The sequence below is a fragment of the Notothenia rossii genome, assembly GCF_949606895.1.
Source record: "Notothenia rossii genome assembly, chromosome: 1".
In the NCBI taxonomy this organism is placed as follows: domain Eukaryota; kingdom Metazoa; phylum Chordata; class Actinopteri; order Perciformes; family Nototheniidae; genus Notothenia; species Notothenia rossii.
This window is the reverse complement of record NC_136912.1, coordinates 45,021,994-45,049,577: the sequence shown is the minus strand read 5'-3', so window position 1 is coordinate 45,049,577 and position 27,584 is coordinate 45,021,994. Positions and strand designations below refer to the sequence as shown.

At 42.1% G+C, this 27,584-nt stretch overlaps 3 protein-coding genes across 5 annotated transcripts in view; 2 read left to right on the top strand and 1 right to left on the bottom strand.

Annotated features, from left to right (window-relative positions):
* The window catches only part of LOC307029170 (palmitoyltransferase ZDHHC5-A-like), a 42,944-nt gene extending 31,933 nt beyond the window's left edge, over positions 1–11,011 (bottom strand). For both annotated transcript variants that reach the window (XR_013805242.1, XM_079664894.1), the window contains exon 1: positions 10,360–11,011. The gene's annotated coding sequence lies outside the window, so the exon portion shown is untranslated. The remainder of the gene's footprint in view (positions 1–10,359) is intronic.
* A 2,727-nt stretch (positions 11,012–13,738) lies between these two features.
* LOC307017001 (cytochrome P450 2J4-like) overlaps positions 13,739–27,584 on the top strand; it is a 40,295-nt gene continuing 26,449 nt past the window's right edge. Inside the window, exon 1 of one of the 2 annotated variants that reach the window (XM_079646419.1) lies at positions 13,739–14,030. In XM_079646419.1, the coding sequence (XP_079502545.1) occupies positions 13,830–14,030 (201 nt within the window). In that variant the 5' untranslated portion in view covers positions 13,739–13,829. The remainder of the gene's footprint in view (positions 14,031–27,584) is intronic. The other variant, XM_079646418.1, reaches the window with a different exon arrangement.
* On the top strand, positions 22,249–26,842 carry LOC307016991 (uncharacterized protein). The gene is made up of 5 exons (XM_079646407.1): positions 22,249–23,257; positions 23,999–24,580; positions 24,689–24,832; positions 25,461–25,716; positions 25,843–26,842. Exons 1-5 carry the CDS (start codon positions 22,508–22,510, stop codon positions 26,502–26,504), a joined length of 2,394 nt encoding a protein of 797 aa, XP_079502533.1. The 5' UTR covers positions 22,249–22,507; the 3' UTR covers positions 26,505–26,842.

The window sequence follows — 27,584 nt, the reverse complement described above, 5'->3', positions numbered from 1 at the left end:
ACCAAATTCCGGGGACCAGTATCAAATGTGAACATTACCCAGCCCTAATCAACCAGATATCACCAGGACAAGATAAGGCAAATCATATTATGTATTCGCAAGTTTTATAGCATACATTAAGACAGTGGTTCTCAACTGGTGGGTCATGAGCCAAAAATGGGTCGCGGACCCGTTTCGAGTGGGTCGCAGATGTGTGAGTTTTTGGGGGAAAACTTTTATTTTGAAGGGCCGATTTTCTAACGCTGTGCATGCAGTAGTGTTGCACGGTGTACCGATACTTGAAAGGTACCACGATACCCTGCCGTTAAAAACTTTACGGTTCCTCCGTTTCATTAGTATCTGTACTTTAAGAATGACGGGGAAAAAGGACTCCGACAAAACAGGAGACCGGAGTACTCCGGTGAGAAAGCGACGTTTTAATAAGAGCCGTGTGTGTTAGTGATGTGTTGGTCGCGAACGAGCCGGCTCTTTAAAGTGAACGACGGGAGCCGGCTCACGCCCACGAACAAGCCGTTTTTTTTGTTATTTTGTTAAGTAATACAAGACAGAATGATGATGATGATGATGATCTCTGTGCTACAGCTGCTCCGTGCATGCATGCAGTGACATGTAATATCCAAGGATTAGAGACGGTTGGATGCTGCTGTTTTGAGCATTGCAATATATTTATTTTCACTATGTTATTTATTTATGATTATCCTTAGGCACAGCAAATATTTGATGTCAGCTGTTGCTGTCTTTTTTCCTATAGTTAATAGTTACTGAAATAGAGCCCTGCTGTTTTGTCAGGGCCTTTTCTTTAAATATAATTTTAAAATTTCGATACAGTAGCCCCTTTTTTTAAATATCTATGCTTAAGTTTTTATAGGTGTTGCTATCTGCTTTGTGTAGCGTGGTTCTACAAGCAAGTCAGTGCATTCATTGGGTGGTATCAGAGAGTTACAAGGGTCTGTAAATGCAATGGAAACATTTGGCCACAGCAAATCATTTATATTAAACATGTAATTTTTACTTTTCAATACTTCAGTACAAAGGGTGTATTGAATAATTTAAGTGATATATGTGTACACATAAATCATTCATTAGTCAAAACAGGGCTACATTTGATTTAATTGTAAAAAGGTATAATATGTGGTAAACTGAAGAGCCGTTTGGGAGCCGAAAGAGCCGGAATTCCCATCACTAGTGTGTGTTCAGCGCTCTACTTCCACTCCCTGCACTGCAGCCGTGCCTGCAGTCCCTCCCCTCTCAAGCAAGCTCTATGTGCCTCCCCTCTCTCGTGCACGCGCTAGCTGCCAGAGCATGTGAGAAAACGAGAAGCATGGCTGCAAGTGGGAGTGCAACTGCCGCTGCGCCTCGGCTTGTTGACAAAAAAGACGCCAGAAGCTACATTTGGAAGTATTTTAGCTATATCTCTGACAGTGAGGGCAAGCCTACGGACACCACGAGGCCTGTCTGTAAGAAATGTATTAATTTTATGTAATACGAATTGTTGTCATTTATTTTATTTATTATTCTCATTGTTTAAAAGTTTGTGTTATGGTTCTGGTGTGAAATAAAGCGCAATAATTATATTTAAGACTGTTTAAGAAAAGTATAGAAAAAGAATCTGAATCGCAATTCTTGACTTGGTATCGGTATCGAAACCACAATGTTGGTATCGTGACATGCAGTAGGCGTTGGACTGGAAGTACCGGAGAACATAAACGGTTTTGAAGACTTCTCAATAAAACATCTTTGCAGATGTTTTCTCGAGTCTTCTGGCCAATCAGAATCAAGATTGTTGCCGGAAGTCCCCACGGAGAATAACTTTGCTGTAGAACTACTCTTTATACATCCATGGGTACAACTTCAGATAAAATGAACACAAAATGAAATATGACCCCCGGTTTGATGATTGACAGGTCACAGAACAATGGGGGCTATCTACCCTTATCCACAATTTAAAGTCAATCACACAGACCATCTCCTCTTTGCTCTTTTCTCTGTGTGGAGCAGAAGGTTCAGCTTCAGAACAAAGTGAAAAACAAACAATGGCATCAAATATTATTAATATGTCGGGTAGTAATACATTTATTTATTTTTTTCTCAGAGTGTACCAGAATGCGTATTTATATGTTAGTATTTCTAAAAATCTCCATGGGGGAGAATCCCCAGACCCTCTTCTGGGGTTGGATGTTCAGCATGTCACATTGTTCACGTCTGGTGAATTGGCTCCAAGTGTGCCCTTTTATTGAGTACCATACAAGTGTGCCTTTTTATGTTATACAGTTCAGCTTTGATTCTAGAAACTTGATTCCATCATCTCATTAAAACTTTTTTTAAACCATACTTTAGTTCTGTGAAGGGATATAAGGGATATATGCACTTCACTTTAATTAATATTGTCTGCTGAAAAGCGTATAATATATATTGCAGCACGATTTTTTGTTGAATAGATTTGAGTGGTTCAAAATTTCGGGTCGCGATTTATGGACAAAGGAACAAAGTAGGTCTCGAGGCGTGACCAGTTGAGAACCACTGCATTAAGAGATACTTTTAAGTTTAATAACATATTGTGACCTGTTGCCTTTTGGGAGAGTGTTTGTTCAGCATTAAAGCAGAAGTTTTTGACTCTTGCATAAGTACAAAAGGAACCAACTAGAAACTCTCCTCCAGCCAAAGTCTGTCAGTTCCCAGCCAAAGTCTGTCAGTTCCCAGCCAAGTCAGGGTGTTTCTAGATTCAACTTTTTAGCAATTAGCAGGGTTTTACTTGGAGATGGTGACTGATTCTTTTCACACAACCACTGTCCAAAACAATCATTCATAGCCAGTAGGTTGATTAAGGCCCCGGCCCAACGAGGACGCATTCTAGAAAACGCATAGGATTAACGCAAACGCAAAAAAGCTTCCGTCCACACGCAATATTCACCGGATAGTGTCTGTCCACACGAGACAGCTCCGTTTAGCTCCAACCGCTGGAGAAGCTGCAGTACATATGCCGAGCCTGTACGTGGCGCTGTAACTTCCTCCACAAAAGCAGCGAAGAATCATGGTTGCCCTTCTGTTTATTCTCCGCGGTGGGGGCCGAGAGAACCGGGCAGATTTTTTCGCCAGTCAACGTGTGTTAAAGTTGAAATCTTCTAGACAAAATTATAAAAGTGCCGGTCAAAGGTCTTCTTTGTTATTTATTGAGCTTTGAAACAAATGAATAACGACTCTATATAATATAATAATAAAATACACGGAGCCTCTCTTTTTCCTCCCTCTCTTCAGACAGCGTCAGTGTCTGTCTCATGCAGCAGCTGATCCAGTAATGAGTGACCCAGCCGACAGTAAAAATAAACATATTTATACTTGAAGTGTGTGTTTTGCTCCATTCACCGCTGCATCACAGCGGGAGGAGCTGCAGGTGAGCAGAGCTGCGTGTCTCCGTCCTGTCAGATTAGACTTCACTCGCGTTTATGTCCATATCGAGAGAAAGATATACAGTATAGGCTAATCTGAATTCAGTGTGCAATTTACTTTGACGCGGGGGTGAGCAGCAGAGGTGGGGAGAGGCGGGGCTATTGCCTCATCATTATCAGAAAATGATCGTATAGGGCAGGGGTGGGGAACCTCCGGCCCCCGGGCCGTATACGGCCCGCAAGACCATTTGGTACGGCCCTCGAGGTAATTTATAAACACACGCAAAAAAGAAAAACATTTAAGAAATCTAGACCGCAAACAAATTAAACAAAGCGAGTGCCTGTTTTTCCTGGCCAAGGTCAGGGTCCTTGAACAGAACAAGAGCCTAACGTGTCATCATGTGGTATATGTCTTGTCTGACAGGGGTGCAGTTCTGACGGAGAGCACCAGAACGTCGCTCCAGCACTTCCAAGCAGTACCCCGCAGTTTTTGCGTGGCTGTGTCTTAGTTGTAAGCCCAGTGGCGATCTGTTCATCTGTCATACTGATCATACAGTCAATAACTTTGTTGTTATTAGCATCTGGTTAGCTAGCTATGCTAACGAATATAAGAAGCTTTTTCTCCAACCAGTGAGGTAAAGGCACATCTTTATATGATCATTATAGTTATAAAAAAATAAGAGAATAAAGTAAACGGGTATAAAATACTATATGACAGTAAAAGAAAGTTGTTATTAATAAACAAGAATACAGTTTGAAATCTTCCCGGGGGGGCATGCCAGAGGAGGTTAGGTCCCCCCCCCCAACTTAAATCATGTTCACATGGATAGGAAACTAAATACATTTGCACACATCTTGTGGAATAAGAGGTTGCTTTTTCTTTGCACAGCATGAAAGAAAGGCGAAATGAATGGGCTGTGATTGTAGTACTTTTAAGCAGAGGTCAATAATTTGCACGGCCCTCGGAGGATGTTGAAAAAATTGAAATGGCCCTTGAGAGGAAAAAGGTTCCCCACCCCTGGTATAAGGCGTACACACGGAGCCGTTGGACCCCCCAGAGTGTTGCGTATGCCGTTCTATCCACCTTGGGACCCGTTATCGTTTCCGCAGTTGTTTACTGTCATATTCGGTCGTCCTAGTGTGGCAGAACGGTCTATATGACACTAAACAGTAACGCAAACGACCGTTTTCGTCCTCGTGGGGCAGGGACCTAAGACGACCCGGAGGAATAAACACTAGTAAGGATCACTGCTCTGGCATTTCAAATCGGCCTCATGGCACTAACAGCTCAGCAGAGCTACTACCTGCCTGCCTCCCTGTCATTGGCTCATCACAGGGCACGCACAGCTCAGCAGCTTCAACAGTAAAGGCTGTTAGCAGGTACAGAGACAAGCAGAGAGAGAAAGTCACACAGTTGTTCCCTTTATGGACTCCAGACTTTAACCCTTAAATCAATAAGCGAAGTAGTGCATCTTCTCAGGCCAGGCGTGACAGATGGACCCGTCCTACTTCTCCTTATCCATTACTGCGGCCCCATTCATCAGCATTAAGGATGTTTGAAGAGCGGAGATAACTAGAGCGATGCTCCCCATTATCTCATCTCATCATTCTGGCCTTTTTATATAGTCGAAATGACAGGAGGTTGGTCATAAAAGACAACATGTACCTCAGCCTGTCAGTCTAAACACCAAATATGTTATACATTAGGTAGTTTAACCTACAATGTGATCAAAAACCTGCTTTATAACAGTGCATTAACTGACACCCTAGTGTTGTAGGTAGATGTTATTATTACTATTATCCACATATTGATCTTCTACTTGAAGTTTTGTTGTTTTAAAGGAGTTTAATGCCAGGTTGCTTTTTTTGTATTCCGTTAAAGAGGAATTATGTTGGTGAGCAATGGTGACTGTGATTCTTTTCTTTGTCTTCTTCTTGTCAACAAACAAGCTAGATGCAGTGCATGACATTAAGTATTAATGGCCCTGTGGGCCATCTAAGCTAATTTACAGATGGCCCTGAGCCCAATAGAGATTGCCCTGAAAAATGCCGACGGACGAAATGGCACGAAGGGTTTGGGGGGCCTCCCCCTAGAACATTTAGATTTTTCCAGGTCTTACTGTAGATGCTGTCTGGTGCATTCTCTAGACTGAATTATAAGATGAACCACCACAATATTATATTGTACAATTTAAATGTTATTCTTCATTTCACTTGTTTGTTTGCTCTTGTTTGCTCGCTTGCATGCCCTGCATAGCTATAAGAAATACTTAAGTTGTTGATCAAGACACTTTCCATCTGATGAAGGCAAATGCCTTCATCAGATGTAAAAAAGTAGAAAACATTACATTCAGTTATAACTGTCAAAACAAACATTATTTACACTATTATGGCCCCTTTTAAAAATGTTTGTAATGTTATCTACTGTAAGTTGGTCGAATGAATAATTCCTCATCCGGAAGCTGACCGAGCAGACCCAAGCAGCGGTCGAGAGGAGCCGAGCGCATCCGCGAAGCACACAACATGGTGACGTCGGAGTTCCCGTTAGCCGGCAAATCTAAATCTCTCAAAATAATTTCCCTTTAGCGCAATACCGCTTCAGTTGCGCCACTTATGTGACAGACAAGAAGAGTATGTGACAGACAATAATAGTCAATTCTAATGTCTAACACGTAATGTGGAGAAAGAGATGTCCTGTCTGGGTTGATTGTGCGTTGATCTGTTGGTAATGCCTCGGGGTTCCGGTGGGCATGTAAACAAATGCATAATGCTGCGCTATACTTTGTGGCCTCACCCGGTTGCATAGCGATACTTATTGTTTAGGTGTCTTTTAATAAGCAGGTAGTCATATCATTAGCTAGAACTAGCTGGATCTGATCAATATGGACATAAACGCGAGTGAAGTCTAATCTGACGGGAGAGAGAGACCAGCTGCTGCTGACGAGTCGACACGCAGCTCTACATGATCACATGCAGCGGTGAGCGGACAAAACAAACACTTCAGGTTAGAATATCACACGTAGCTATTTTAATTACCTCTCAAACTACCTAAACTAGTTATAGATATGCTTATTTTTACTGTCGGATCACTCATTACTGGATCCGCGAGCTGCATGATACTGGCATAATAGATTGCCCGATCGGGCAACCAGCAGGTGAGGCTTCATTGCCCGAGCTAAATACTAGATGGCCCCGGGCCATCGGGCAGTCCTTAATGTCGAGCCCTGTAGATGTGCATAAACTACAGGGCGTGTGGAACGAGCATAACGTCATACCCGATGCTACGGTATGCATGATGATCACTAATGTTGGGCTGCATTCGGGCGGTACCTGTGGACCATTAATGAGTCGGTAGCACATAAGCATAACCTTTGCTCCAGTTACACAAGTTAAACAAGGTGACACATTTGGTTTAATGGACAATTGGATATAGATATGAAGTATAAAAGCCTGCCTATGTCATCACTTCTCTGAATATAAAAGAAAACAACACCATTATGCCACAGACAGGTTTGTGCACAATGCATCCACACATTCTGAGATGACATGGGCTGATTGCACACATGCACACTGCCATGCAAACAAGCAGGAATACAAGATAGCATAGCGCTTCTTGTATTCTACCCAATATATCTATGAACTTGGCAGGCTGCCACATGTTCATGCATATAGGCATGTAGACATTTCATGGCATTCATTTCATTACCTCTGCCCGTCCTACCACCTGTCCTCTGGACCCTATCCCCTCAAACCTCCTTCAGACTATCGCTACTGATATTCTACCGTTTCTCACCCATTTCATCAACACTTCTCTAACTTCTGGTCACTTTCCAAAAAGTCTCAAGGAGGCAAGAGTAAACCCTCTCCTAAAGAAACCCACTCTCAACCCCTCTGATGTTATAAACTACAGGTCTGTCTCTCTCCTCCCGTTCCTATCTAAATCACTTGAACGCGCTGTCTTTAAACAACTCTCCTGTTATCTCCATCAGAACAACCTTCTGGATCCGCACCAGTCTGGTTTCAAGGCAGGTCACTCAACAGAAACTGCTCTCCTTGCTGTCTCTGACGAACTGCACACTGCTAAAGCAGCCTCCCTCTCCTCTGTCATCATCCTTCTGGACCTGTCTGCTGCATTCGACACGGTGAACCATCAGATCCTCCTTCGCACTCTCCAAGAACTTGGAGTTTCAGGCACTGCACTTTCCCTCCTCACCTCATACCTCAAAGACCGCACCTACAGGGTTACTTGGATAGGGTCCGAGTCCGACCCTTGTTAATTAACTACAGGGGTCCCTCAGGGCTCTGTTCTTGGTCCCCTCCTCTTCTCCTTGTACACAAACTCGCTCGGGTCTGTCATTAGCCCGCATGGTTTTTCATACCACTGCTACGCTGACGACACCCAACTAATTCTGTCCTTTCCCCGCTCAGAGACCCAGGTCGTCGCACGCATCTCTGCTTGCCTAGCAGACATTTCTCAGTGGATGTCTGCTCATCACCTCAAGCTCAACCTTGACAAGACTGAACTGCTTTTCCTTCCTGGAAAAGATTGTCCCACTCTTGACCTAACAATCGACATCGGCACCTCTGTTGTTTCCCCGACTCAGACTGCAAGGAATCTGGGTGTGATCCTAGATAACAAACTGTCCTTCACTGCAAACATTGCTGCTACAACCCGCTGCTGCAGATACACTCTTTACAACATCAGGAAGATACGTCCCCAGCTGACCCAGACATCAGCGCAGGTTCTGGTCGAGGCTCTCGTCATCTCAAGCCTAGACTACTGCAACTCCCTCCTGGCTGGTCTACCTGCATGTGCCATCCGACCTCTGCAGCTCATCCAGAATGCAGCGGCTCGTCTGGTCTTCAACCTTCCTAAATTCTCCCACACCACACCACTCCTCCGCTCCCTTCATTGGCTTCCAGTAACTGCTAGAATCAACTTCAAGACACTGGTACTTGTGTACCATGCTGCGAATGGATCTTGCCCTTCCTACATCCAGGACATGGTTAAACCGTACACCCCAGCACGTGCACTCCGCTCTGCATCGGCCAAACAGCTCGCTGCACCCGCACTGCGAGGGGGACCCAAGTTCCCGTCGGCAAAAACACGTGGGTTTGCTATCCTGGCTCCAAAATGGTGGAATGAGCTCCCCATTGAAATCAGGACAGCAGAAGGCTTACACATCTTCCGGCGCAAACTGAAAACTCATCTCTTTAGACTCCACTTCGAGCGATTGAATTACTAACAAAGCACTTATATACTAATAAAGGGCTGGCTTTTCTAAAGCCAGTTGAGTAGCACTTGAAATGTTTGGCTCTATGAAACCTGATGTACTTATATGATTCTGTTTTCTTCAAGGTTGTATCTTCCTGGTCGAATGCACTTATTGTAAGTCGCTTTGGATAAAAGCGTCAGCTAAATGCAATGCAATGTAATGTAATGGCAGAAATCCACGTTTCTAACTCTGTCAAATGAACCAGGTACGTCCAAGTGGCATGATGCCAACTCCTGGACTGTGCAAAAAGGATATGCTACATCTGCTTTATAGCGTTACAGAAACCTATCATCGTGCCTTCAATCATTACGAAAATAAATGAAAAAGGTAAGTTGCACACTGCAGAGTTCCAATGTTATTACAGTTATAATGTATTGAACCTATGGTGACATTTAGAGCACAATTGTTTTTCACACACTAACCCTTATTGAGTGCTCTCAATTTTCTAAAATGTATTTTGTAGAGGAATTCTTAACATACACAGCTGCATTTCATCAAGCTCATTAAGCATTGAGTTAGTTATGCCTTTAATCATCTATGAATCATTTACATGTGATCTGTTCAAAGCTGACCATCAAGCAGAACCACTATTCTACAATGCTGTTAATGCTATTAAATCCCCAGACACAATGGCACCCTCTTACATCTAAAAGCATCTTCCAGCTTGACAGCACATGCACACAGAAATCCAGGGTGTGTGTGTGCTCCCCGCAGCAGGCTCGGCAGCACAGGAGGAACCGCGGTTGGAGCATTGGTAGATGAACCCAATCGGACAAATGATGCCAACATCCTTATCTCGAGACAATAAGTCTCCAATTTTAGATTTACGTATAAGTGACATTTTGCAGAGCCGATTTGAGTGGAATCGCTCGGCTTGCTAACCTCTCAGATGCATGCAGAGGAGGCTCCATGGACACAGCTGAGCCGCAACACGCACTGACTGCTTCACACGGTTTGACAGCTCAGTGGAAACCATAGAGCCCGGCCAAGACGTGCCATTCACTTTTAAAAGAAAACAGCACGCCAAATTACATTGACAATTGTAATTGACAGATGTGTAGTGTGATAAGGACGGTTAGCAAGTGATCATTTAACGAGACATTTTATAAAGCATTTTTTCGATATTGTGGGATAAAATCTAGAAATTGGCATGGATGTATGTAATCTTGCAGCGGCTCCTCGGTTTGATTGCCGATCTTCAAAACATCCAGGCAAATCTCACATCAATAATTTGGCATAGCGTTGTGTTCTTAGAAAGACATCCAGCCCACACTGGAGAGTGGGTGATCTCGAAGCCGGGGTGGGGACACATATTGCGGTAATAACGTTACAGTCCTGGCATGAGAAGCACAATTAAGTTGCAATTAAAGACCCAGCTAAACTGTAAGGTGAGCTAGTTTATATTAGAAAATAACTGTAACGTTAGCGAGGCCATTGTGATGAAAAGAGGGTGGAGATAACTGGGGTTAACGGTAACAAGCACGGGGATGGAAATGAAACACCAGGATACAGGGGAGATGTATAACATAATACCTATATATTAGCTACAACACACTAAATACGATTCGTGGTTTAGGCCGTAAGTGTGAAAGGTAAGGCTAAGTATACTGTATTCGCTACCTGTACATGGAACATTAGCTATCCTTCAGCTAACACTGGTTAGCCCTGGCTAGCAGCAGGCTAACACTTCAGCTCACCTGTGAGGGCTTCACAGCTGTTCTGGGTCCAGGCACGGTGAATGGGATGTGTCAGTCATGGTGGTGTTAGTTCCTCCTGGGATTAAAATAAATTGAGACAGCTTCTTAACGTTACATCCATAAAATCGGTACGACTCCTTCAGCGGTGCCAGCAAGCTGTACCGCAACGAGTCTAGCTGTGCGCGCTGAATTAGCTTTCCCAGCGTCAAGCTAATACCTTAAATGTGTGGCTACCTCGCACTATGCCTAACGTTATTTACTACACAGCTAGCTCTGCGGTAACAACTGTGAGCTAGCGTTAGGGCTGCAAGCTGCCTGGTTCCTTAACTTCTTTAAAATAGCTTGCATCTGTCTACAGGCCACTCCGCCAACACGGAAGTTGTTCCTAAACAATTGTGTTCTTATCCATAATATTGGTGGCCAAGAGATTCCCAGAGGCCGACATATTTGTAAGAAAGGTTACTACAAAACTCTAATGCCAGGGTCCAACGACAGAATTGTCCCAACAAAAACATCACTGATTGGACGAATGTGGTGTCAGTCAAGCTGAAATGGTTTTCTATTGCTTTTCCAGCCACGCCCGCCCCTCCTTTACAGTAAACGTCATGATTGCACTTAATCGTGATTAAATGAATTCACCAACACAGCAACACCCGGCAGAGGCTTGTTGACTGAATGCAATAGATACTAATGCCATGGTAATATGTTATTGTTTCTAAGCATGGTTGCCTCATAAACTGTCTCTGACATGAGGTTTTAATCCTCTCCTGTGGTGGCACACTGACACACTAACGTATGCTTGTGTGTGTGTGTGCGTGTGTGTGTGTGTGTGTGTGTGTGTGTGTGTGCGTGCGTGCGTGCGTGCGTGCGTGCGTGAGCCCATATGGGTCTGGACCATAGGTCTGGACACAGCAAAACAAAGGGGAGATTAAACTGACAGCAGGGGCTACCAAGCTTCTTATTAACACACACACACACACACACACACACACACACACACACACACACACACACACACACACACACACACACACACACACACACACACACACACACACACACATTTCCAAAACAACTACAGTAGTGCAAAGCCTGAATCCATATTTTAGTACCACACTGATTGTAACTACCTCCTGTTTTTTCTTTACTTTTTATCATCATCTATAGTTGTTAGTGGCATTAAAAAAAACAGCATCAAAATGTTGAGTAATTACAACTTATTTGGTAAGAAAAGGCAACTGTTGTGGGTTCCATATGGTTCCATCCCAGCCCGTGCTGTCAACATGTCGATGTATCTTGGTCCAGATGGCGAATGGTGAATGTGTATTAATGCTAGCTTCCCAAAGCAAGTGGAACTGCTCTGTATGAATGAGGTATGAATGACTCGTATGTAAAGCGCTTCGAGGGGTCGTACAGACCTGATAAAGAGCTGTACAGTCCATTTACCAGAAAACAACCGGCATACTCAGTTATAGAACCAATAGCTTTTAGCTCTATTAGCCAAACTACAGAGCTACAAACACTCAAAACTAAACAAGCCCACTGTACTGGCCGGTTAAGAGTAATGAGGAGTCAGCAGTCAATGATGGTATGTGGTATTAAAACTTGTGAATCCCTGCATGAATGAACACAAAGGGATAAACACAACAAATATAAGGCTGATGGGTTGTGCAGTGTGCAAGATTAGATATGGACTGAGACCTCGCACACCTTTGCTCAAAGCTATGCCCGTGGGAAAGTGTTAGCGAATTATTAACAAATGGGTATATCACGAACGCCATAATATTAGCACTGTGTCGATCTTGAACACATTATGCAGGAATTTAGTTTTGCCCTGAAGAACTTGCTTCATTTAGGAAAGACATTTCAGGGACAACAAAGCTGTTTGACCATATTCTCTCCTGAAATACACACCATCCTCTCGCTGCCTCCCCCCAAGCTGAACACTGGAACGTACTCCTGAGTGAGCTGCTTCACAGTTTCCAGGTGGAAGGCTATGTGGACTCCAGTGTCTGATATTGTCAGGATTCATATAAAACGGAACAAACGTCTCAAAAAGTGCTTGCAAAGTAATGGTAAATATATTTTTAAAAGACCGTCTGTAAAATTTGTGGTGGTCTCAGGTTATTTGGCTGCAGGTCATATTAGGCTATTTGAACAAAGGCATGGCATTAATCTTATGTAACACTGTTTGCCTCTGAGGTGAAAAACAAGCTGGAGCTTCAACTTGTCAGCTGGTCGACTGAAGGCATGTGCATGGACAAAGTATGGTTGACATTTTTTTTAAGGAAGATTTACCAGTAATGCAAGTGTACTGTGTAAAAGTTGTATTTAGCAGAAGTCTATTTAAAGTATTAAAATACAGTTACATCTGACCTAGTATCAGAGGGTGGGGCAATACAATGGGTCAGTTATTATCAGTAATAAAGATAGGAGTGACATGTCAACTCCACATCGTGATTTTACTTACAGTGTGAGGAGCCTTAGCAACATGATGCTTTTCCAAGCCCCTTACCATCACTTTGCATCATAATAACGCAATTAATGCTTTTTAAATATATATTATAAAATATTTCTTTAGTTGTACATTTACACAACTTGTCCTACCTTTTTTCTTGCCGAAACATTTAAGTAAATTCTTAGACATTACTAATGCATAAGGAGTGGCTTACTTTAAGAGCAGAGGGGGAAGAAGTACTCAGATCTTGTACTCAAGTAAAGTAGAAGTACCAGAGTGAATACTGTGTTGTAAGTAAAAGTCCTGCAATTCAAATGTGTCTCAAGTAAAAGTAGAAACGTATTAGCATTAACATATAGCCTACTTAAAGTACCAAAAGTAAAAGTAGTCATTGTGCACATTGGCCCATTTCAGAATAATATGATATGTTTAATAATGATTGATCATTAAAGTGTTCTCAAAGCTGGTAAAGGTGCAGCTAGTTTGAATGACTTTGTATACTGCAGGGTAGCTTGTGGATTTACTCCAGGTGGAACTAAAGTCTGATGTAACACTTGGTTAGATTTAACATCATTCATCCATGTATGTAAAGTAACTAAATACATGTAGTGGAGTAAAAGTATGCCATGATTTACCTCTGAATTGTAGTGGAGTAGAAGTACAGTCACAGTGGGTGTGATGATGAAGCAGTTTTTTGGACTTAGTAACAAACTAGATCATCTTTTTGCAGCATGTATTCAATACGGGGTCGATATGTGAGCTCAGAGTCAAGCCATAGACCCAAGTATTTAACTGTATCCACTTTTTGGAGACAGGTACCATAACACTTTATTATTAGTATTACTGTCTTCGGTAATCTGAGTAGTGTACTGAAGTGAACTCAGACTTTTATTTTGAAGGTGAGTCACCCCGCCCACTTCCCTCTGAGCGTTGATTAGTCGATAAATTGTACAACAAGTTGTTTGACAGAGTAAAACAGAGCAGCTCTCAGCACTCCGAACAGAGCTGAAGGATGGAGGCTGTTCGCAGTGTGCTCGGCTGGGAGTGTGTGGACTGTCAGAGTGTGTTGATATTCCTCTTTGTCTTCCTGATGGTGGCGGACGTTCTGAAGAACAGAGCCCCGGCGAACTTCCCCCCCGGACCATGGGCTCTCCCGTTCCTTGGCGACCTGCTTCGCGTTAGTCCCACCAGATTCCACCTGCAGATCCCGGAGGTATGCATATCTTTATGTGTTTATACCTTTATATATACAGTCTATGGTTTATACATGTATGTGTTTGCATCGTAGGCTACCATATACTATCAGCATAGTCCATATTTTGTTATATGGGCTATGCGTTACAATGCTCTTTAAATCCGGACAACAAACAATACATCGAATGCTTTTCACACAAACATCTGTTTAACATAACTGAAGTGACGTCTACTGCTCGTGCATTGCGCGTCACCGGGGCTTTGTGTTAGTTAACCACCGGTCATCTGCTCAGAGATGTTATTGATAGGAAAACCTGCCTTTCATTCAGCATATTCAGGCAGTAGCCTATACACAATCAATGAAACACACGACGAGCACATACTACAGTTTAAAAAAGCAGAAATAAAATCTGAGCTGACAGAATATGCTCAGTTTTAGAAATGATGCGAATAAACACAGCTGGGAGCCGCGGTTATGCTGCGTTCACACCGGACTCTCTCGTAGCTCGAGTTTAACCGCGGCTGCCAGCTGTGTTTATTCGCATCATTCAACAAGACGCGCTGGCTCGGGAGCTACAACCACAAGAAAATGAACATATTTTACCGTGATTAAATTGTAATACACATTTCTAAATGATGCCGAAGTAACAAAATACTGATACCGGTTAGTAAAAACCATGAATTAATGCTTGACAAGTCTGCAGACAAGACGGCAGGCGAAAAACCTTTTAAAATGCTTGTTTTCTGAATGGAGATTGGGTCGACCAGGCTAAGCTAACATTGTATCGTTAGCCTAATAGCATAATTGCCCATGTCATATTTGAATGTTGTTGGAAAACAAGAAAAAACTAAATTTTTAGCAAGCACATTGGTATTTTTTATTGATTTTGTAACAGTAAGTGCAACCAGATGTGTGAACTAATTTGCACCAAAAAAAAAGACACAACATCAATTGCATAACAAATAAAAATGACTTAGGCAGAATGTGCCATGACTTAGGCCATTTTTCTTACACAACTTTTTGTACACATTTATACAAACATAACATAGAAAAGTAGTTTTACTTTCCTAAATATAACCAAGTTGTGTTACCTGTCTAACCTTAACCAAGTTGTTCTTAATGTCTGACCTTAACCAAGTTGTTTTACTTGTTTAACCTTAACCAAATCCTACTCAGGTGCTGTGTGAACTCGTTTTCTATTGATGAGGGAGGTTGTCGTAGTACTGGTGGGCCACTCTTGGTAGTACTGGTTTCATTGCTTGCAAGTCATTGTATTTCCTGAGAGTAATTGGCAATTGGGCAGGAAAGAGTGGGACCCAGTGGACCGGTTCTTCGGGGATGCTGAGTCGCTGAGGTAGGTCCTCCCAGTCAGACTCAAAATCCAACTTGTGCCGGATTCGCCCATCTGCCAAGTACTGGAGAGCTGGGGTCGCCAACTTTTCTGCCTGGTCGAATTTTGGTGACATAGGCCCCAGATAACTTCATGAAGTCACTGTGGTATAGCTGGGTCACCTTGTATGGGGATGGGTGCAAACGTGCAGTCTCAAAGATGACAATGTAATCACGTGGAGTGTGAATATCTTTGATGGTACGCCGTTCAATGAGGCTATGCATGGAGTCACAATCCATTTGTGTGTGCCCTGCAACCAGAAACTTTTGTTTTATGGTGACACCATGCTTCATGGCCAGATCTAGGTACGCATTTGTGATGGTACAACATCGATTTTGATAACCACAGCCATCACTCCAGATTATGACCTTTTCGATGTTTCGGTTGGCATCAAGGACTGACTCAAAGTGCTTGTACTGCAGATGGGCAAAAACCTTGCTGCTGAGGGAGCCCTCATGCTCCTCCCAGGCGTAACAATATCCATCTTTGTTACCCAGGTTGAAGCAAGTAAAGTTGTGCATCTGTAATTTAGTTATGTAATACATCTTGCTAGCTTTTGTCTTGGGACACAGAAGAATGTTCTGAAGGTCCATTGTCCACACTGAGACCTTGTCACTGGATTCCTGTTTATCATTAGCTTTTTCAGCTTGAGCTTGAGCCTTTAATTTCATGTGAGTAGTAAGGGTATCCTGATCTATATTTTCCACCTTGGCGCCGATACATACATCACACTGGTCTTTTTTTGGTACGAACACAGAGTATTTCTGCTCACTGAACACTTTTCGGAAATATGTCTCACTCACAACACGTGCTCCACTTTTACCAGCAGCTTTCTGGTATTCCTTGTGAAGGTCACTTGGAACTGTTCCCGGCTCCACAAACTTCTTATCCTGATAAGAGGGAACCTGACGGCAGTAATGGGATGGAACAGTAGGCAGCCCAGAGAGCCATTCTTTCAGGAAGGTCTGGTCAGCATCTTATATGGGCATATGTGGACCAGTCTTATTGATCTTGGGTTTGGGCGGATCAGTTTTGGTTTTCATGTCCACAGTTAACCATGATCCGATGGTTCTGGGGGCAATGCCAAGGGTTGAACAGAAAATAATCTTACACACAGGTAGTTTACATCTATCTGCCAGTTGCAGGTGGTATGATAGGGACGTTTTTCTCCTTGATGCAACACCACCTTTCTTCTGCTTTATAGGCACATTTTCCACTAAAGTCTGCATATACAGCTTGCGTGTCTCCCAGGAGGGCATGGACCAGAAATTGTTGAAGATATCCGTTCTCTCTTCTTCACTCAGCAGTTCACAACTTCGTTTCTCCGACCTTAAGCAGTGCTGTGATGTGCAGGGTGGGCCCATGGTCTTTGGCTGCCTCTCCTGTCCCGTTGCGTTCTTGTAATTCTCCCCCTTAAGGCGCTTCTCTTTTATCACCTGTTGCTTCCACATATGTGACCTTGGACGCTTATGACGTTTAACAGCGGGAGCTTCAAGTGCAGCCTCTTCTTCACTATGTTGAGCCGTGTCTGCATCACTATCATCATCTGGGCGGTCATCTTTCTTAGGTCTATAGTCCTCATCCAAGACAGAGTCATCGTGTTCACTTTCTGACCATGAATCAGGATCAGAATCAGCTCTGGAGGCTTCATCGGCTGTTTCTTCTTCAATCCGTTGCCCAATGTCTATGTCATTTCCTTCTTTCTCACATCTACTGTCATCTAAATCCTTCTCTGAGTCCTTCTCTAAATTGTTATCAAGTTCATTTCCTGACCCTGAAGCAGAAGAAAATAAAGTTGCTGAGTGTTGCTACTTCATCATACCTTGTCGCAGAAATGTGATTAAAAGTTTAAACACACAGTTCCTAATCCCTTTGATTGACTGAAAGTACAATTAGTGTCTAGAAAGTTGAAGAAATATGAACTAGCTCACCAGATGAATCAAAAAGAAGAGCTAATGCTTCACTTGTGGTCAGCAGAACCCTCTGTCTCATGCGGTCCGCCATTTTTGTATGTAGCGTCAAAAATCCCTAAGTCAAAGAGACGACTTAGGCAGATAGTGATTTTGTACCCTAAAATGCGTTCTGATAGGCTGAGGACATAGGCAATAAGGCAGGGTGATGCAGCAGTGGTAGGAGAGTAAAGTTAGGCAGATATCACAATTTGGCCAAAAAATGACTTGGGCAATTATGCTATTAGGCTAACGATATGCTGATTCGCGCCGCGTCCACCGCTTCATGCGTGCCGTCGGAGCGAATTCGCGTCTGATCGTATCTCTGCATTGACTTTACATGTAATCACGTCGCATCACGTCCGGTGTGAACGTAGCATTAAACTCGAGCGACTAGAGCAGGGGTGGGGAACCTTTTTCCTCTCAAGGGCCATTTCAATTTTTACAACATCCTTCGAGGGCCGTACAAATGATTGAACTCAACGTCTGCTTAAAAAACTCAAATCACAGCCCATTCATTTCGCGTTTCTTTCATGCTGTGCAAAGAAAAAGCAACCTCTTAATCCAGATATTTGACCATGACCCGCGCATTCATGCACCGTGGCATGACCACCAAAACGGAAAGATATGGACACAAGATGTGTGCAAATGTATTTAGTTTTATATCCATGTGGATATGATTTAAGTGGGGTGGGGGGGGGCGGATCTAACCTCATCTAGGGGGGTTTGGGGGCATGCACCACCAGGAAGATTTTTTTTTTAAATGTTGAAGTTAAAAGCATCAATCTGGTGCACTTTGAGAGCAACATGAAGAGATCTATGGATACATCTCTCAACCCCCATATGAAACAGAACTGTAAGCAGATTTTTTTCCTTTATGGATATTTTACAAATCACTTCCCTTTTAAACTGTATTCTTGTTTATTAATAACAACTTTGTTTTACTGTCATATTAGTATTGTATACCTGTTTACTTTATTCTCTTATTTTTCTATAACTATAATGATCATATAAAGATGTGCCTTTACCTCACTGGTTGGAGAAAAAGCTTCTTATATTCGTTAGCATAGCTAGCTAACCAGATGCTAATAACAACAACGTTATTGACTGTATGATCAGTATGACAGATGAACAGATCGCCACTGGGCTTTCAACTAAAGACACAGCCACGCAAAAACTGCGGCATGTGTACGGCTCCTTATGGGTATTGCAATTTGTGAAGTCCCGGCCCGGAGCCGCGTTCTGTTGCTCTCCGTTAGAACTACACTCCTGTCAGACGAGACATATACCACTTGATGACACGTTAGGCTCGTGTTGTGTTCAAGGACCCTGACCTTGGCCAGGAAAAACAGGCACTCGCTTGTTTAATTATTTTGCGGTCTAGATTTCTTGAATTTTTTTCTTTTTTGCGTGTGTTTTATAAATTACCTCGAGGGCTGTACCAAATGGTCTCGCGGGCCGTATACGGCCCGGAGGCCGGAGGTTCCCCACCCCTGGACTAGAGCGATGCGATAGCAGCGTTTTTAGAGCGAAGCGAATATTCGCGTCGCGTCCGGTGTGAACGCAGCATTTCAGAGCCCATCCTCCAACACACGAACACCCACATGACCAATGAGGGCACGAGATAAGTTTGTGCACAGATGGAAGGCTGACAGGCAGGTAGGCCATCCAGTTATTTTAGCCGTGCTGGCTAAAATGATTGGTCGTGCTTTTTACAGTACCACGGCTTCCACAGATGACATTTTTTTAATGTATTTATTGTCAAAGCATTTAATGTATTCATTGCTATCCTATCGGGATGTTAAGAGTATTCCATGGAATATAACAAAGTGTTTCGGAAATAAATGACATACCCCACCTTTAAGCACAACAGTGCAAAACTTTAATCATTAGTTAGCCTACTAGTTATTATGGAGCAAAACTCTTTATAAAGAATGATCAGAGATAAAAACACAGACATAGAAAAGAGAATAAAATTACATCAATAGAAGGGTCATAATCTTGACAAACGTTTTGCAAATGTATGTAAAGATGTATAGAGCAGCTCTTTTACTGTCATAAATACAGTTACATCTAAACTAGTGTCAGAGGGTGTGGCAAAGAAATGGTCCAGTAAGTATATCAGTAAAAAAGATAGGAGTGACATTTCACCTCCACATCGCGTGACAAAACCCTTGTGACTCTTGTTGGCCTCTTATGAAGCTGCTGTCTTTTAAAATATGATTATTTCTCTGCTCCTAGTTCATTCCTCGCAGATTCTTCCATCAGTCCAGGCATTGCATGTCAGTCAATTGGGCTTCGAAAAATGTGTCCAATTCAACAAAATGTTTTATTGTGAGTGAAGGCCGGAGCTAAATTATTGATTGTTTGATTGTGTAATTACAAGGTGAGAGAAAAAATAAATCTACATCCTCCTACTAAACTTATTTTATTTACTTTTCCCTGTTATAATAATATACTTACTTGTATTAAACATTTGCATGTTGAACTGCTGGATATCTTTCAGCCTCAAGGAAATATAATCAAATTAATTGATACATTATAAAAAAAAAACTGAACATTAGATAAAAATGTATAAATTAATAATGTTGTGTGTAAACATTTGAAAGTGATATATAAAATGAGAAAAAAGGTTACTTTGGAAATTATTTGTCACAAAAACCTTTCTAAATAAAAAATTTCAGCCAATAAAGGTTTCCTTTATAAAGTAGTTGAAATAGAACCAGAACCAGAATATAAACTAATATTTTAATAAATATTGCAAAAAAGGGCTCCATAAAAGGCATAACCTGGCCGGCTTAGCCAGTGTGTAATTTTTCAAGCACCACAAGATTCATAGTTTATAAAGTACAATTCTGGGCCATTGATTGTGTTATTTCTCCAAACACATACAGTTAGAATGCCTGTTTATGAAGCCTTCAAATGGTGCAGGAAAAGGACTTTATATTGTATTATACTTAAAGACAGGACTATTCAGTTAAGAGAAGAGAAAAAAGGAAAGAAAATTGGGTACCACTTTACAATAAGACTACCCTTATAAATGATTCATAAAGGGTTTATAATTAGGTTATGAATTGGGTTGTAAACACTTTATTAATCATTAAGAACCATTTGTAAAGCAGTTCTAACATACAGATGTAGCACTTCATTTCAGACTCCAGCTTACAGCTTCCTGCCTACGACCTGCCTAAGACCAGTATAGAGGAATGTTAAGCCCTCCCACTATTTTCCAAGAGGGCGTTGCCAGATTTTCAATTTCAGGTTTTAACCAGGAGATGGCGCTTCATTCACAAATACAGAAAGACAAGTTTCATGGACTTTCAGTTGTGTTTTGAAGAGCATTTGAACACATCAATATTTTAGATCAACTAAAGTATATCTAATCTTGCAATTCAATACTATATAGTCTTTATATATTAAATAATTATAATGTAAATGTTTACATAACACTTCTTTATTTGTTATGCTCATACTTTTACCTTTACAATCGTTTGCTTTAATATGCAGTATATTTGTTGTATATTTTTGTGTTTGCTTCCTCCTGCTCCCTTTCGGACACATACTGTATGATTTATTATTATTATTAATATGAAGATATTATTAAGATAAGATGTTACTTTATTGATTGAACATTTTAGTTTAGAATGTGCTGTCCCACGGTAATTCAGAAGGCTCACAGGTCACATTCCGACCATTATTTAAAACAATAGGTGCTTTCACACCGTCTACAGTTTGATTTGTATAGAGGGAGCTCTGTCAGTGTTCGAATTACCAATTTGCTTTCGGGGAGCCCTATTTTTCAGAGCACATCCTGCTACTAAATATGTCACACGCACGCTCTGTTGACTGGCGCAGCAGCGCGGATGCGATCAATTGCTATAAAAACACTCTTCTACTAATACAGACGGTGTCACTATGCCGGCGGATGTGGCCGTTGTTGAGGCCTCTCCCTCGTTGTGGAGCTGTCCAGCTCGACCCTAACGCCGCTTACAGCCGGCCAACTAAAAGTTGTTTTCCGTTCACGTTGTCATTTTTAGACTCCTTCGCTTCTTTGCTTGTGAATCCAAAAGCTGTGACGCTTGGCTGTTTTAGTTTTGCAAAAAAATATCAATATGAACATTTCAAATACCGCGCCGGCATCACCGCCATAACCATAGCAACGTAAGTAAGAATGCAGCACCGCCACGTACAGATGGCAACACCCAGACATATTCACAAATATAAAACAAATATTCAGAAACTGTAATGAACAATAAATATTATTTATTTCCAGAACTGTTATACAGAAACTCAACATTTCTAATCTGTGTGACACAAATATGCACGATTGTTTTGGGCTCCCCCTATTTATCTCAAAGTCAGCCTTCAGGGTGGCTCCCCCCCATTTCGAACAGTGTCTGTGGCTGAATGGCCAGCGATTAGGTGCGGCGCGTTTATCATAGGTGATCAGAGCCTATGCCTGCTGTCAGATTTCATTTAAAAAACAGATCTGATTTTAAGACTATTTCTGTGCTCATAAAGAATGATAAGAATAAGAATAATGCGTATTGAACTGGTTTCATTAATTAGTGAGTTTATTTAACACTAGAACCGCCAATCGGGTCAATTTGTGTGATGTGTGTTGTGTGTGTGTGTGCAATGTAACTTTTTTTCAATAAAATATTAAAGTCTCCCAGTCCGTGACTTTTCCTGAAAGTGTGTTATGTAGCACCCTATGTTGTTAAAAATTGCATTCTAATACAGGGTGTCCGCGCGGTAGTAAAAGGTAGTAAAAGGTAGTAAAAAGAATCTACCCAAATTAAGGCCCTTGAAAGGTAGTAAAAGGTAACAAACGCAATTTGACTTGGTAGTAATTTTTTTAAAACTCTGCCTCAATATATAATGAGTTTCCATTGTTTGCTTATTATTTATGTCTGCATGTTTGAATTTCATCTAGCCTACGTAGTTTAAAAATATATACGGTGCTAACAGGACCTGAGTGAGGCGTAGTTGATAGCAATGACGTAGAGGTAACCTGTGTGGACTTCATAGCCTATCAGCGACGCTTACAACATTTTCCGCCTTTTTCCAACAATTGACGTTAGCAGAGCCGCCTTTTGCCACAGTTGCAGTCTACTTTTTCTGATGTTAGCAAATTCGAGCAAATTTAGTGTGAAATGGGGAAGTGCAAGTTTTTGCAATTATGGGTTGATGACCCCTTATATAAAGACTGGCTTAAACCCGTCATAGGAAATGACCGTGAAGCATTTTGCAGTGTCTGCAAAAAAACTATAAATGTTACCTGGAACGGCATTACTGCTATCAAGTCCCACAGTGGATCGGCTATACACCAGCAGCGGCTTCGGGTGAGGGGGGGACAGCTGCCGATTTCGTTGTTTTGCGATGCTAGCAGCAGCACCACACAGATCGCGGCAGATCATGCCAACTTATCAGCAACAGTCGCACCACCTCGGCAGCAAACCAGTGCCACCAGCACCACCACGGCTGCGATAGCCAAACAGCAGACGTTACCGCCACAAACATCAGCCCTCAGGGCTGAGGTTCTCTGGTGCCTGAACACAGCAGCTAACCATCATTCATTCAATTCGAATGAGGGCATTGGGGAATTGTTCGAAAACATGTTCACTGACTCCGACATAGCCAAAAGTTTTGTTTGTGGCAAAGATAAGACATCGTATATCCTTGGATTTGGCATTGCTCCACATTTTAAGAAGCTTCTTATAAATAGCATCAATGCTTCTGGGCCATATGTTGTCATGTTTGACGAGTCTCTGAACCAGTCCGCCAAGAAGAAGCAAATGGATATTCACGTTCGGTTCTGGAGAGATGACCGCGTGACATCTTCATATTTTGGGTCACAGTTTCTTGGACATGCAAGGGCTGAAGACTTGCTGCAAAGCATTAAAGTGAGTTGATATTTTCTTGTTTGTTCTTTCTTATTGTCGTTATATGCCCATTTGAAAATGTTTATGTCATAGTTAGCCTAAGCTTTAGCCTACACGACGTGTGTGTCGGGTGTGTTTTGTGACCCTGCAAGGCGATATCAGTCGCTTTGCGCTCAATGCTATTTTGAGAAAATCCACGGTAAACAAACATCCGGGTTAAAATGTTGAATTTCATGTTTTCGCATAATTTGACAGTATACAGTCTACATATCATTTCATATCGTGGACAAATCACGGAAAAACATACGTTTTGACTGTTAAGCCCGGTGAAGATGCAACACATTAGCAGTCATACCATTTGTCAACGCCGCTTAAAAAGGTGATTTTCTCCTCTTCTAGCATTATCATGACAGGAGAACCATGCCACTTTGGATACAGTTATCTTAACGATTGTTCTAGCAATAGCCTCAATATACATATCGTTGGAAAGCTTAGTTTATGGCCGTTCATATGAGAACAATAACTTAGTTTTGTACATTTTACCAAAGCGACTGGTTTCGCCTTGCAGGGTCACATTTTGATGAAGGATTTGGTTAATATTTCTGAAAGATGCATACTGGTACTACAAAGGGGGAAACACGTTTGACTTATACTTACTGGCACTGTATTTACTGTCTATCTATTGTCTATTTTATGAATAACCAAAAACCACAGGACAGATTAAAATTTTCAATAAACTTTGTTTTTTGTGACAATTCACAGGAATGTGTTGCACAACTCAACTTGAGACACCTGCTGTCTGTCAGTATGGATGGCCCAAATGTCAACTTCAAGCTGCTGAAGCTCCTTCAGAACGAACATTCAGAGCTTCATGGGGATGCACAACTCATCAGTGTTGGCAGTTGTGGCTTGCACACCCTCCACAATGCCATGAAGGCAGGATTCGCAACATGGCAGGTAGACAAACTGTTGCGAGCTATGCACTACATCTTCCACAATGTTCCTGCCCGTAGAGAAGATTACACCGCCACCACAGGATCTTCTACCTTTCCCCGATCTTTCTGTGGCCACAGATGGGTGGAAAATGTCCCTGTGGCTGAGAGAGCTGTCGACATTTGGCCTGTGCTTTTAACATATGTTGATGCTGTTCAGAAGAAAAAGGTGACAAACCCAAACACGGCGTCATATGATATCATTTTGGCAGCACGGGATGATAATTTGATAATTCCAAAGCTCCAGTTCTTCTTGTCAGTTGCACGAAGCTTCAACCCCTTCCTGACCAAATATCAGACCGACGAGCCTGTGCTGCCCTTTTTTGCTAAAGATCTGAAAGAACTCCTGATGGTAAGAAATGTAATTCCTGTAGAGTAACTGTCTTTATTTGAATGTGATTAAACTGTATCAGTTGACAGGTGTGACTTGATTGCTAACAGTTTTTGTTGTTCTTTTAAGGCTTTACTGCGGCGATTTGTTAAAAGGGAACTTATACAGGACCGAAGCCCACTGCAACTTATCACAATCCAGGTGTCTGAGGAGAAGAACTGGGTGGCTCTGAAAAATGTGGACATCGGCCTGGGTGCTGAATCTGCCATCAAGGTAATTACTGCAGATACTTTCAATGTCATACATGAAATGTGCTGTCGGCACAAATAAATAGTTACTTCGAACTATTAGGGTAGAAAATGAATGAGTAACATTGGGCATTATTTAACCACCTCTGTGGTAAGCAATATAGCTATCGTAATTGTGTGGTTGTTAATGGTTATCTTTCAAACTTCAGTGGTCTTCACCACCAGGCCTTTGGCATTGAGGCTTAAACTGAACCACAGCCATGAGGATATACCAAACCTCTTTCTCACTCTGGTTAAATTGTTAGGATTGTTTTAAATGTGTAACTTGTCATAGTTTAATTTCCAATCATAGCAGTGAATGTTTATGCATCCTGAACTCATCCTGAACTATACTCACATATCCCATCACTCCCCCACCCACCCACCCACCCACACACACAAACACACCCACACCCACACACACACACACACACACACACACACACACACACACACACACACACACACACACACACACACACACACACACACACACACACACACACCAGAGAGCAGACAACCAACATCTTTTCCCCACAGGTTTTACACAAGTATCTCTATATATGTGACAAATAAATATCCTTGTATGAACATTAATGTTCTCTATTTGTTAGGCCCTTCAGAGCAAACCAGGAGGCAAGATAGGGGAGCTCTCTCTGCTAACCTTCAGGAAAGAATGTTTGCAGTGCCTTGTTAAGGTTGTCATGAAATTGCAAGACAAATCCCCCCTAAAGGTTCCAATGGTTAGGCACATTGCATGCCTTGATCCCACACAAATCCACCAAGAACCGGAGTGGTGCATCAAGCAAATGAAGAGTGTAGTGCAGACATTCCTTCAGGGAAAGAGATTGACAGGTGGCATTCCAGCTGGTAAGAAAAAATACAGTATGTCTAGGGACAGGGAAGGTCATTCAAATGAAGGCCATGTTCTAAGGGTGTTCTACTTTGAAATGTACTTAAATGTCATTAATGATTATGTTTTTGTCAATATTGTAGGTGATGTTATCATTCAACAGTTCGAATCGTTGACCTCTCTGGAAGGACGGGATGAACGTTTCCTGGCTTTCAAGCCACTGAAGGACCGCCTTGATGTGTTCTTCTACACAACCCTCAGCAGGCCTTACCCTGACTTGCTGCAGTTTTGCCAGAGTCTCCTCCTTCTTTCCCATGGCCAAGCCACTGTGGAAAGAGGATTTTCAGTGAACAAAGAGGTGGAGACATGCAATCTCCATGACCGCACACTGGAATCACTGAGACTAGTTTGTGACAGGATCAACAGTTGTGGTGGTGTTTTGAAAGTGCCCCTCACAAAGGAGCTCCTTGCCTCTGCCTCATCAGCTAGATCCCAGTACAGACTGTACCTTGACAGTGAAAAGAAAAAGAGAGAGAGTGCTGCCCATGCTCTGAGGAGGAAGGCAGTGGAGGAGGAGCTTCTGGACCTCAGAAGACAGGAAGAGGTACTTCGCCGTGTTTGTCACTCACTGGAAAAGGACGCGGACAAGTTGGCCGAGCAGGCTGAGGGAAAGGCTGGGTCCAAAATGGCTGAACTGATAATCAAGTCCAATACCCTTCGCAGAAGGCAGAAAGAAAAAAAAGAAGAGCTCTGCAAATTGGAGAAAATAATTGAAGATAAGTCCTCACAACTGAGACTTCTGTGACTGTACACCCCTCACAGTTATTGTTTTAAATGTTTCTCTTAGATACAATGTAGATTGCAACAACTGCACACAGGCACACCCACAGACGAATGCAGGCACACGCACACACAAACACACACACACGTACACCCCTACAGTTATTGTTTTAAATGATTCACTTAGATACAATGTAGATTGCAACAACAACAACATCCATACAAAGGCGCACCCACAGACATGTGCATACATGCACTCCTCACACACGTTATTGTGTTTAAATATGGTGAATGTTATATTGAAGCAGATCTTTGAAAGCTGTAGTCCTCAGAGCATATTGTTCATTAAAGTTATTTATTTGATTGATTTTCAATTTTTTTCATTAATACGCATTATTAATACGCACCAGTAACTGCTTAAGTGTGTGTGTGTGTGTGTGTGTGAGAATGCGTGTTTGTGAGAGAATGCGTGTTTGTGAGTAAGTGTGTGTGATGTGACACTTTATTATTAATATTTATGGTTGTTAAGTGATATGTGTTTAAGAAGTGTCAAGGTTATTACTCACTTTATTAGGGCTAAGGGTCAACTCAACACTACAAAAAAAAACACAATTGACAATGACAATACTTAATGATCACAATTAAACATTAGTGTACCTGATATGTATGACGGGTGTGACAGTGTCACACTAATACCTTATAATTAGTAGTCCAAAAAGGGCTGCTGCTTGATGTCGTGTTGGTAGTAAAAAATATTGTGGAGGTAGTAAAAAAGGTAGTAAAAGGTAGTAAATTCATCTCTATGAATCCTGCAGATACCCTGTAATAGCGGGATTTGACGGGCTTAGGTAGGCATATACAAAAACCTCTGGCGGTTATAGCGTTAAGGTAATAGGTACAGTAGAAGCCCTTTTTTTTTATCAGTAACGAATTTAGCAGTTGAACATAAAAGTCAACTAACTGAGGGTCACTTGCAATGACAGTGTTGTGTCTAACTGTAAGCTTGTCACTCAGAGTAACCTACCGTTAATTTAGCTGCTGGAGAAGAAAGATCAAGGGGGGAGGTGGGGAGAGCGCTGTGGTTGATGGGCCATTGCGTGTCATG

What these genes read in the sequence shown, in the direction of transcription:
- LOC307016991 (XM_079646407.1), top strand. Translation starts at nt 22,508, where the DNA reads ATGGGGAAGTGCAAGTTTTTGCAATTATGGGTTGATGACCCCTTATAT. An exon ending in ACTTGCTGCAAAGCATTAAA is followed by an intron (nt 23,258 to 23,998) that starts GTGAGTTGATAT and finishes GACAATTCACAG; the next exon opens with GAATGTGTTGCACAACTCAA. An exon ending in GACAGGTGGCATTCCAGCTG is followed by an intron (nt 25,717 to 25,842) that starts GTAAGAAAAAAT and finishes TCAATATTGTAG; the next exon opens with GTGATGTTATCATTCAACAG.